The sequence below is a fragment of the Erpetoichthys calabaricus genome, chromosome 9 (genome assembly GCF_900747795.2).
Source record: "Erpetoichthys calabaricus chromosome 9, fErpCal1.3, whole genome shotgun sequence".
NCBI classification, from domain to species: Eukaryota; Metazoa; Chordata; class Cladistia; order Polypteriformes; family Polypteridae; genus Erpetoichthys; species Erpetoichthys calabaricus.
The window spans coordinates 142379810-142392827 of NC_041402.2; the positions used below are offsets into that span (position 1 = coordinate 142379810).

General features: G+C 39.3%; 1 protein-coding gene across 3 annotated transcripts in view; it reads left to right on the forward strand.

The window, feature by feature from the left end:
• The window catches only part of mia (MIA SH3 domain containing), a 79475-nt gene that overhangs the window by 19057 nt on the left and 47400 nt on the right, over nt 1–13018 (forward strand). For 2 of the 3 annotated variants that reach the window (XM_051932116.1, XM_028808981.2), the window contains exon 3: nt 4092–4202. In XM_051932116.1, coding sequence (XP_051788076.1) covers nt 4092–4202 — 111 coding nt within the window. Of the gene's footprint in view, nt 1–4091; nt 4203–12678; nt 12906–13018 lie in introns of those variants that run through there. The other variant, XM_028808980.2, reaches the window with a different exon arrangement.

Genomic DNA, 13018 nt, shown 5'->3' on the forward strand with positions numbered 1-13018 from the left:
GCCTTAATAAAAAAAAAAATAAAAAACTGTGAAATATTGAACATTGACTTTATATGGCCAGGGTGAGCAACAAATTTAAAACTTAGAGGTAAACTTAAGAATTTAAGTTAACCTTGCTTGTTCCTAGTGAATCTCCTAAAAAGCACAAAATATACCAAAGTACTGTAACAAAATAAAAAGAAACACTGCTCAAAATTGCCAACGAAACCTGTATTTTCAAGCAAAACAAAAATACAAATTAACTTATAAGAGACATAAAAGATTATGTAGTTTGGTATACCAACAATAAATCAAAAGAAGTGATGATTTTACAAGACCCCCTTAACTAAGCGCCTTAAGTAACTGAGTGTGGGAAAGGCACTATATAAATACAATGTATTATTATTATTATTAACTAGAGGGCAAAATTGACTTTGCAAACTGGGCTACGTGATCACATCCAGTGTCATAGACAATTTAGGTGACAGATATTAATAGAGGATCTACTTTACATCTATATCTCTTTGTTAAAATGTATGTATACTTATAAATAGACAGAGACAGAGAGAGAAACAGTGAAGATAGAGGACACTCAAGGAGATTCCAAGGAATACAGAAAAATGTTTTATGGACAAAATAACATAGATAATCCAAAACCCAAGGGGTTTTGTTCTCTGTAGTTAATAAACTACTCGAACCCGCATCTGGTCCAACTACCTCTTCTACTGAAGTCTGTGAGGAATTCCTCCACTTTTTCCGTAACAAAATTAAAGATCTAAATAATTCAACTAACATAAATACATCATCTGCTTATATCTCTCCCTGTTTTCCCACTCCATCCAGCTCCTTCTCTAAGTTCTCACCAGTCACATCTGTGTTTGTTAATACCCTGCTTTGTAAGATGAGGCTGACTACTTGTGTACTGGACCCCATCCCCACCACACTACTTAAATCCTGCCTTCATGCCATAATCCCGACTGTTACAACAATAATAAACTCATCCCTCGACACTGGCTCTGTGCTGCTCACTTTTAAAATTGCTTCTGTAACCCCAATGTTAAAAACGTCTGGTCTTGATGCTGACAATCTTTACAATTTCCGGCCTATTTCCCAAATACCTTTCCTGTCAAAAGTTCTTGAGCGTGTTGTAACTTCCCAACTCATCAATTACCTAACCTCTAATAACTTCATAGAACCCTTTCAGTCTGGTTTCAGGGCGCGGCACAGCTGTGAAACTGCTCTGCTACGGGTAACCAATGATTTGCTTATGGCAGCAGACTCTGGACAAACCAGCATATTAATTCTATTAGACCTCAGTGCAGCATTTGACACTGTCAGACATGACATCCTACTGTCCAGAATGGAGAACATGCTGGGTATCTCTGGCACTGCCCTCCAGTGGTTCAAGTCCTATCTGACTGATAGGCAAGAGTTTGTTAGTCTTGGCAAGAGCAGACCCAGCTCAGCACCAGTCACACAAGGAGTTCCTCAGGGCTCTGTCCTCGGCCCTGTTCTCTTCTGTATTTACATGCTTCCCCTTGGCCATATTATTTGTAGCTATGGACTGGGTTATCATTTTTATGCAGATGATACTCAACTCTACTTCAATGTTAAAAGTGGAACTTCATCAGAGCTTTCTCAGCTCACAACCTGCCTTAATGAAATTAATACCTGGATGGAGCAGAACTCTTTAAAATTAAATTGCAATAAAACTGAACTCCTGCAAATTGGGACTAAAATGCAGCTTAATAAAATGAGGTCCATCCCAGTCCATCTTGGCGGTGATCTCATCAGACCTGCCTCTACTGTAAAGAATCTTGGTGTCATTTTTGATTCCTCCCTCTCTTATTCCATCCATATCAATCACATTAAGAAACTTTCTTACTTTCACCTCCATAACATATCCCGTGTTTGCTCCTTCCTCTGCTTCTCTAATGCTGAGAAACTTGTCCATGCTTTTATCAAATCCCGCATCGATTATTGTAATTCCCTACAGGCAGGTTCCCCTTCTAATCTTATATCACAGCTTCAGCTTATTCAAAACTCAGATGCAAGAGTTCTTACACGGACCAGGAGCAGTGAGCACATCACACCCATCCTGCTCCGCCTTCACTGGCTCCATGTGTCTTACAGAATCGAATATAAAATCCTACTAATAACCTACAAAGCCTTAAATAACCTCACGCCAAACTATATCAGTGACCTTCTCCATCACTCTGTGCCTGCCCACCCACAAAGGTCCTCTGATTCTGGCAATCTTGTTGTGCCCCTCACTAATCTACAGTCCATGGGTGACAGGGCCTTCAGCTGTATAGTGCCCAGACTCTGGAATGACCTACCGAAATTAATCAGGTCAGCTGACTCCATGAATTCTTTTAAAAAACAACTCAAAACTCATCTGTTCAGGAAGGCTTTTAGCTCTATTTGACTTTATTACTCTTCTCTCAGTTTACCTCTCTGTCAAAATGCTCATGTAACCTGTATGTGTTTGTGCGAGACCAGCAATTATATTGTCTGTTAGGCTTTTTTTCTCTGAATTTACTGTCGTAATCTTCTTTATTTATTTATCTGGTTTGTACAATACTATATATTGTATACCCTGCCGTTCTTTCTTATTTTTTGTAAGTGCCTTGAGCATGGGATCAGCACTATATAAAAAATGTATTATTATTATTATTATTATAGATAAAGAAAGGGAGTTCTTTATAATGGAACTGAGAGGAGTAATTCCACTTTATAAAAAATAAGTTTCTAACAGGTGAGGTGACTGGTCCATTTGGAGTCAAGTGTGATTTGTGGCAGATGGATACCAGCAAGAGTGAAAGGGAAAGTCTACAAGATTCTAGTGAGACCAGCTGTGCTATATGGATTGGAGACGGTGGCACTGACCAAAAAACAGGAGACAGAGCTGGAGGTGGCAGAGTTAAAGATGTTAAGATTAGCATTGGATATGATGAGGATGGACAGGATTAGAAATTAGTACATTAGAGGGTCAGCTCAGGTTGGACAGTTTGGAGACAAAGTCAGAGAGGCGAGATTATGTTGGTTTGGACATGTGCAGAGGAGAGATGCTGGGTATATTGGGAAAAGGATGTGAAGTATAGAGCTGCCAGGCAAGAGGAAAAGATGAAGGCCTATGAGAAGGTTTAGGGATGTGGTGAAAGAGGACATGCAGGTGGTGGGTGTAACAGAGCAAGATGCAGAGGACTGGAAGATATGGAAAATGATGATCTGCTGTGATGACCCCTAACGGGAGCAGCCAAAAAGAGACAAAGAAGAGCAAGAAGTGTGTGTGTTTATGAATGTATGTATGTATGTTGTGATGCCCAAGGGCGTGTGCAGCCACCTTAACCCTGACACAAACAGGCAGGACACCAATTGCCACACAGCTCATGGTTTATTGATCCTGTTGCCTTCACAGCACACAATCACAAACAGAGCCCAACACAGTCCCTTTTGCTGCCAGTCCTTCCACCTCCACTCCTCCACCTTTTTATACAGCACCCAGAAGGACTCCAGGTGCTCAATGTGCTTCTTCCAGCAGCACTTCCAGGTGTCCTCTGGCGGCGGCCATGGACCCCAGCAGGGTTGAGCTTCAATGCTCACAAATCTTGGCCTCGCTGTATGTATGTATGTATGTATTTATTTAAAGAGCTTCTGTAAAAAGCCAGATTTCCCCCAGGGACAATCTATCTATCTATCTATCTATCTATCTATCTATCTATCTATCTATCTATCTATCTATCTATCTATCTATCTATCTATCTATCTATCTATCTATCTATCTATCTATCTGTCTGTCTGTCTGTCTGTCTGTCTGTCTGTCTGTCTGTCTGTCTGTCGGTATATCAGTCATAATGTTATGTGAATATAGATAGTAAATTTTAATTTTATATGTTACTTTTTAACTTAGTGCATGATGAATTTTGCAATAGATTTGCTTGCTTAATATTTTTATATCTTAATTAGTTGATTTTTCCTATCTTTAATTTGTTTTTTTATATGTACATCATTCATACGTACAGTAGTTTAAGTACTGTTTCTTTTTTGTGTTGCTTGCCATGCCACATTTCTCCAGTTTGTGTCACTGTTGTTCTACTTTACTCCTGCAGGTCCAAGGAAACTATTACAGTGAGCAGGAGGCTCACATTGGATTTTTCCCAAGCAGCATAGTGGAAGAGACTCAGTTGCTGCTGCCAGGAACTGTTGAGGTCCCAACTAATGTAAGAAACTCAAAAATGTTTTGAAGTTGTGTCTGTGTGTGGACAAATTACCAGTAGTTTTAGCAAAGTTTCTAGTCTTTCATGTTATATCATGTAATACTCTTAGGATTTGCTCAAGTCACATATCATAGGTTTAAACTGCTGGCAACTAAGCTACTTTCCAATGAAGTAACTCTAACTCTGAATCCTGGGTATAATGTTAACCTGCAACCTGCAGCCCTCCAGCTTTCAGGAAAACTCAGGAGTTGGTGGCAGGATTGGCACTCCAGAAAAAAAATTAAAAAAACCTTACACTGTTCCATTCAAACTAGTGTGGTGCTGAGGTGTCACCTGTTACACAACTGCACTTGGGTCCTAATTTGGGATCCTGAGGTGGATTGTTGTGTGGTGGGTGCAGCAATGTGGTGAATCAGCGCATGCCCCCAACCTAATACTTAGACTAAGTATCATCAAGTAGGTGAAATCCTACTCAACTCAATTAAGAGTGTTGGCTTGCTAATTGTTATGTTATTTTCATGTAAATATTAAATGTCAATGGCAACTATAGGAGTAGATATACTCGTGTATTATTACAGTATATGCAAACTTTATTTCAAGTTTATGCAACTTGCATTCTAAAAAAGTTGAAATATGGCTCCAAAAATACCTGATGAATTGACTGTTAGAGCAAAATTTTAGATTAATGGCAACAATTGATACTAAACATGAGTGAGGCCAGTAGTTGTATTTTCCACTCAAAATTTACAACCTGAATAACTGTGGGCCAAAACGCCAAAGTGTAAATGGAGAATCAACTTTTATAATGAAGGAAATGTCTCCTACAAAACTCTGTCCTTAGATACTTTTTCTTGACCAATCTTTTTTTTGACCAGTTTTCAGTATTTTGCCCTTCCTACGCCATAACCAAGAAACCATTAGAGAAGTATTCAATACAAGAGCAGCTGCAACCATACTACAGTTTCCCTTTCGTAATAAATTTGAAATATGCATCTGAGGAGTAATAAATAAATTAGTATGCAGGTGTATTATAATGGTTTGATACTAGGGGGCTCTGCCCCCTGCTCGCTTCACTTGCCAACCCCCTTTGAGGGGGATATGCGCTAGCCACTTCACGGCTCTGCCGCTCGCGTATGGGGAAACGGATGTACAATTTAAACAGATTGTTCTTTTCATGGGAATTGTTACATATGCATAATAGAACTAACTATTTTACATTACAGCGAGTAATTAACCATAGTACAAAATAATAAAACGTAATAAAGGTATTTGTTGCGCTATACGTTTTCATTCTGTTTGGCTTTGAAATTACCATGCAAAAACATTTTAAACTTACACTTTTACTGTAAAACTTCAGTAAAAACAATATATAGAATGAACTTTTCTCAATATCGCTTTGAATTTTGATTCCATGTTTAAAGTTACATCATGACAATGCAACGTATAACTGCCCATGAGTGAATATTGTTTCTTTCTCTCTAATAAATAAACCAACTTTTTTGAATGTTTGTCCCTGTGATTATTAATTGTCATAGCAAAAGCTATTCTAACGGGAAACTTTAAACCTTTTAATACGAATGGTATATCAAGATCTCCTTTGGTGTGTAATGTTTTCTGCGGAAGACGTACAACGTTACCTTTCTTGTTGCCTGTTACATTTTACATGTCAGAATTGTTCGACCAATTTTGAATACAACTAATCTTGTCCTATTGCATAGCCCATCATTCATACATAAATTACACAATAACATTACCATACATCCTTCTTTCAACAGTAATTCAGCCAAGTGGAAGACAGGATGGTGTTAATAGTTGTAGATATTCAACGGAATATTGTAAGTTGATGTTTTCATTTTCTGCACAATCACCACCAACTATTTCAGCATAGTCTATCGATACGCATTTAACCAATTTGCCGTGTAACCGACCGACAATTTACGCTTTAATTCATTTGACATCATCGTTTCTCGGTGCTAAGATTGCCAGTGTACTCATTTCTTCAGTTGATAAACCTTCGGGATGAAATTCTTCATTAAGAATTGGACATAAGTCTTCTTTTATTGGGAACTTAAAGTGAGGAAAACGTAAAAATTTATAAGGGCTGAGAGCGCAGCAACTGTGTCTGACAAAATCATTCACACGAATGAGTGGTGAGAGGACTGTGGGCATGGGACATTAACCATAAATGGTTGAGAGGAAGGCAGGACTTGAAAAAATCTCTTGGCAATAGTCTTGTCTCGTCTCAAGATTTTCTTTTATAATAGAGAGATATGACAGGGTGTGAGTAAGATGACTATTAGATACCAATCTGACAACATGCACGCATCATATTCTGATCGCCATTTTACGACGTGTTTATCCATCATTGAATCCATTCACTGAATCTGCTTCTGCAGAGCAGGGTCACAGGAATGTTTCCTCCTAACCTCTAAAGATATGCAGATTAGGTGGATTGGTGATGCTAAATTGGACCTAGTAAATGTGTGAGTGCATGTGAGTGTGTTCACCCTGCAATGGACTATTGCCCTGTCCAGGGATTGCTCCTGTCTTGTGTCTGATGCATGCTGAGCTTTAGCTTCCCTGCGAAAAGGTCAGATATTACTATAGTTATGGCTGCTCCTTTGTGGATTTATGAGCATGTAAATGTAGCTGATTAATAATGTTGTAGAGATGTATTGTATGTCATGCATTTTTTTTACAGAATGATACTAGTGACATCACATGCCATTGTTAGCATGAATAGCGAGGATGAGCATGGCACAGCAACAGTGTTTTCTCACAGAAGTTTACGTCTTTTCTTGTGGTGTCATTACATTATGGCGTGAAAATGATGGATTTTTAAACAACCAGCCATAAAGATTTCTAGTACATAAAAAAAGACAGACATATAAATATTATGTCTGTTCAGTCAATTAAATGAGATTCCGTGTTTAATGTGGAGTGAGGCTTTCAAGGGGCAAGCTAAGTCAGATAGGCCAGGTCAGAAAACACTAAGTTCCCCAAGGTGACCGAAAACCAATGAAGTAAGCAGAAAAACTATGAAGACAAGAGGCAGGCAAAAATTCAGAAGCCTAAAGAAAACCTGAAAACAAATGTAATTGCTAAAGAAAATACTTTTATCATGCAGATGTTTTTTTTTTTTTTACTGATATCTCAGTATTTTAAAGAGGACCACCATAACATCATGCACACATAAGCATGCATCGTGCATGTGTAAAGTCCCACAACAAGGTTCAGCATTGCAATAACCAAACATCACCAAAAGAATCCTTAAAAACATAGGTTTTTTCTAAACTTTTAAATACATTTTCAGAAACTGTGGCTGAATTTCTCAAAAAACAAACTGATAAGAGTTAACTACTTTGTCAAAATTCCTCAAATCTCTTGAAAAATGCAACACAGCACCCAAAACCATGTCTTCTCTTCTCAGAACTGATTCCTTCCACCAAAATAATGCACACAGCTATTATATGTTTATGTCTTACAGAGCATCAAATAAACACTGATGTGATAAATTCAAAACTCTCCCATCAAAAGTGTTCATGTATGTTTTGGCTTCATGAGGTCATATTACATTTTCAAGTGCATACAAGTGTTGATGAAGCGTAGAATTTTTTTGTCCCAAAATAGAAATTACAGTAGTACATGTATATAACACAAATGTTACCTATTTACCTAGTATGTAGCAAAACTCAATAATTCCACCTATGTAATGTAAGTACAATAAGTAATACTACAAAGAAAATCAGTGCACAGATACAAAAAGGTAACAAATGAAATATTTTTTCATTACAGCAATTGACAAAAACAATTGCAAAATACAATGAAACAGATCACTCTGCATCGAGCCTCCGATCTTGGTCAGGACAGAGGACATCATCCACATCATCTATGATGTTCACCCTAGCTAACCAACAGGAGAAAATACACTTGGTACGGTGGATCCATCCGTGGCATTTATCTGTGTAAATGTCTCCTCCATTGCCTGGAGTACTACCACACGCTTGTGGGGTCTGCGTTTGCACACTTTCCACTCCCATGCTGAAAAGAATTCCAGTATTGGATTTAGAAAAGGGGAATATGGTGGAAGGCATAACACTACAAAATGTGGGTTGTTGTTGAACCAATTGTGGACCAGAGCAGTAGAAACTTACATTATCCCAAATGACAAGAAGGTGGCTGCTCTGGTTCCTCTTCCTGTGGGAGGATGAGGATATTTTTGAGTTTGTCAAGGAATGTTAGCAAATGGGGAGTGTTAAAGGAAACTAGTTGTGCAGGTTGATGTATGATCTCATACTGAGTAATAGTGGCACACATGGTGATATTTCTGCCACACTGCCCAAGGATATTGATAAAGCCACGGTTGCCAATGATGTTCCTCCTCTGACATCTGGTCTTCTGCATATTGAACCCTCCCTTTTCAATGAATATACAGTAGACCCCCGCAAAGTCGTGGTTCAGAGTTTGCGGCCTCAGTCATTCGCAGATTTTTCCTTAGAACCTAACTAATAATTGTTAGCGGAAACCGCAAATATCCTCCGCTATTTTTATGGCTTTTTCCGTGGCAATACTGTACTGTAGAGAGAACAGGAAGCAACTGTAGAAAAAACTGTGGCTTGGGATGGTGAAAGTAGCCAATAGAATTTGAAACTGCAACTCCCAGCAGTCCCTGCAGTGGCTCTGATTGGTCTTCTGCTGAGGGTGCTGGGGCTGTTGAGGTCAAAGGATGTCAGCTAGGCTTTTAAAAAGGGGGCCGGTGACCAAAAGCAAAAAAAAAGTTTTTGTAATTTGTGTTTCAAGTTCCTGTCTGTCTCCCTTCTGTTGGGTTACCTGTACTTATTCATTTTGTCCTGGATTGTTTCATGCATCTGGATTGTCTGCCGTCTGACTGTGTATATGAGGACTGTAAGTGGATTGATGGCTATCCTGCAAAGAAAGGAGCGCTCCTGAACCCATCCACCCGTCTTCACCATTTCAGGAACTAGTGGTAGGACTATCTGTACATTTCCATTCAACGTTCAGATCTCTGGACTATCTATTTTCATCATTACATTTCATCCGTTGCCATTTTTCATGAACTTTTTCAAGATTTACTGTGTGTGTTTTGTTTGTGCTTTGTTGTATTTAATGTGTAATCGCCGTAAGGGGAACAGGGATGGTATCATTGTTTTCTTATTTCATTTGTTTTCATTACATTCTTTATTTGCTGTTTGATTACCAGTTTGCTTTGTTTTTGTCTCTGTTTGTGAGTGCGTGTGGGTCGGGTCAAGGCTGAGTGCGTCCCTGGAATCTCCACCATAAAAATAAATAAATCACCGTCTTCTCGACGGTGTGAATCTCAGCGGCAGCCCCTTGTGAGCAGGGGACTGAACGCACCCCTAGAAGACACAGCCGCTCCTCAAAAACCCCCTCTTAAAAAACGCTGATAGATTACCTTCACATTGCTCCCCTAATTGCTGGGCTTACTTGCGGCTACTCTGTCACGTGATATGCTTCTCGCGTGACGCTACACTTAGTTAAAAGCCTGGACTGTACCTGTCCTTTTTGGCTAATTGCTTTGTTTCTCTTTCCTCCCCCAGACATTCTCTGCTCCTGTTGGGGGTTGTGCTCTCCTATGATGTTTGTCTATTCTTAATCGATAACTAACTGCATACTGAGCTCCTTTTACATCTGAAACAGACATGTTTGTTTGAAGTGTTTGAATAAAGTTCCTGTCTCTACAATCTCCTGTGCTTCTGTGCAATTCTGTGACCCAAGCGTGACAACCTGCAGTACTGCAGCCTCACTGTCCCTGGGATTCAGCCGCAGCACTAGACTAGCCTGTAAGCATCAGCGCTTACCTCTGTGTGCTTGTGTGCAGCCAGTTCAAGTGCAGTTGGCTCAGTGATTTACTGAGTTTCATCCATGGCATCAGTTGCACTTTGTACATATTGTTCCAGTAGTTTTTTAAATAGTTTTTACAGTTCATTAGCAGTGTGTAAAATGATCAGTGTTGCAGTAATTATGATTCTCTTTGCATGAAAAAAATGTGTTCCATTAAAATTTCACTTTTTCTTTGTGAATTGTGACGTTTACTTAAATTACAGCAAAAAAGTATTTGGCGTCCAGGAAAGCATTAACCCCCAAGTATGTGGCAGTTTAAGGGTTAAAACTGCAAGATGCCGCTGAAACGAGCTGCACCGTCTAAGGCTTCTGGCAATGAAAACACGCTTGCATGAATTACAGTACATATAGCGGTAACATCAGTATTTTACATTCTAGCACTGCGGGAGACATAGCAGTACAGTATACAGGTTTACCTTTACATTCTTCATTTTTAGGTAATGTATTAAGCTGAGGTTGAAATTAAATTGAAGTGTTTTGGGGGCAAATTTAGGGTTTAAACTATGAAAATAGGCATTTTTTTAACCACATCCAAAATTCACAGTTTTTCATAATTCGTGGGTGCTGTAGGAACGTAACCTCTGCGAATTTTGGGGGTGTACTGTATTCATAGGGAGCAGCACTGCCATCAAGTTCAAACACTCTCTGAAAAAGGGAGAATAAGCATACCAGGCAAAAGGCCTACATACAGGAACACTGAGGTACACAGTGACATGTCTATACAGAGTACTGAGAAGTTGCTGTACTCACATGCACACACTGGCATCATTACACTTTCAGAGTTGTGCTAAATGGAATACAGTATACCTGCTTCATCCTCAGCTGATGTTGATTCAAAACACACTTATTTGTGGACAGGCTGACCTGGTCAATTTTTGCGAAATGGACATTGTCTTCCAGGACTCTGTCTCTGATTTCCCTCAGGGTGATAGCATTATTTTCCAAAACCATGTTGATTATGGTGGTCTCTTGCTTGTCTGTGAATTTCTGGCCTCTGCTACCTCTTGCTGCCCATCATTCTATTCTGAGAAAAGTATATACACACATTACAGGATACACATTTTACTATATAGCTGCATAAATGTAAGACAAAACATTACACTATAGGGTTCACTTCTGTGAGCACTGTAGATATCCACGGAAACCATAAAGTTATGGTACTGTGTAATTACTGTAGTTACTTACCTATTCTCTTATCTAAAGGCCCAGATAACTGAGGCTACTGTGAAGCGGCTCAAATTCAGATGGACTCTCTGCCCACTTTCAGTCATGGTTAGGAGAGGGAGAGGTTAGGAGCACGCACTGATACAGTGCATTGCCGCACCTACCATACGACAAACCAACTCAGGATCCAGATTAGGACCCAAGTGTAGCCATGCAATGGGTGACACCTCAACACCACACTAGTTCAGATGGAGTGGAACAGTGTGAGGTTTTTTTATGGTGGCTGGGTGTCAATTCTGCAACCAACCCCCAGGTTTTTCCCTGCAGGTTGGAGGCCCTACATGCAGGGCTGGATGCAGATTAATGTCATACCCAGGACAGAGCAATTGCAGGTTAAGGGCTTTGCTCAAGGGCCCAGCAGAGCAGAGTCCCTTTTTGGCATTTATGGGATTTGAACCGGCATCCTTTCGATTGCCAGTGCAGATCCCTAGCCTCAGAGCCACCACTCCGACCAGTCATGGTTAAGTCATGATTAATTACATGGTCCACCAAAGTTGCATGTATTTCATTGGAAATATTGGCTCACCTTTGCTTTCCTCTTCCTGCTACTTGTCCTCATCCTGGATCCTGGATGGCCTCCTCTCACTCTCACTCTCACTCTCACTTTCACTCTCACTCTCACTCTTCCTCTTCCTCTGTGTTCTGGCTGCTGAATCTTCTTGCCTAACACCTAACACCTGTCTGTATAAGTCACTAGAGGCCTCTTTTATATTCTGACGCATTATTGAATTGTTCTTCCAATTGAGTTTGCAGAGGTGCAACATGAGTGAGACTAATTGGTAATCAGAGTGTTGCATTTTGAAGGCCAGTGTTTCTAGATGAACGAAGTGTGCTAAATGATGCAAACTGTGTTCATTTAGAATGATATGTGAGTGAGACGAATGAAAGTTAGAATTTAGCAGTTTGGAGTCATGTTGTTAATACATGAGCTTTACATTTTCAGAATTGTGTGCAAAGTTCCATTTGTTTGTGTATATAAAATGGGGAAACACTGTAAAATAAATAAACAAGAGTAGTAAAAGTGCTACAATCCAGTGCTCAAATACTGAATTTACTGTAATACAAATAGGCTAAATATGCACTGATTTATATAGGAATCTGTTTAACAAGCTACTTTGGTACAAAATGTTTTGCTGTCTTTTTCTTAACTTGAAATATCTGTGTTTCTCTGTTTGATCATCCATCCTCTTTTGTTCAGATTTCATAAAAACATATTTTTTATTTACTAATAAAATACTTATTTTGGGTAGTTTGGACTGTCTTCTAATGGAAATGCACAGAGGTACCACCATGACAGTATGTGCAGTGTAAGTATAAGTAAAATATTATTGCACAGATATTTCATGGCATATCTCTTTCTTCTACCTTCCAGAAGTGGGACTTCTACTGCCAGTGAAAAGCTAACCAGGTGGACAACTGCAACAGCTTCTTAATCTAGGAGAGATGGAGGAGCAGCAGGAATATGTCACTTTGTTACATCGACAACCCTGCATTTTCGAGGTTCACTAATACACAGCTTAACCAGCTACCCAGTTCACTACTCTCTGCTTGAAATACTAGTCTGTTTAATTGTTAGGCTGAATAAAAATTAAAACAGCATAGTCATGATCTGTTTTGTTTTACCATGTACAACATGCACATGAGTTCTTAAAATTAGAGATATAGCAACTTGTTATACTAAAGAACATTGTAAAACAGGCCACCTCTTTATT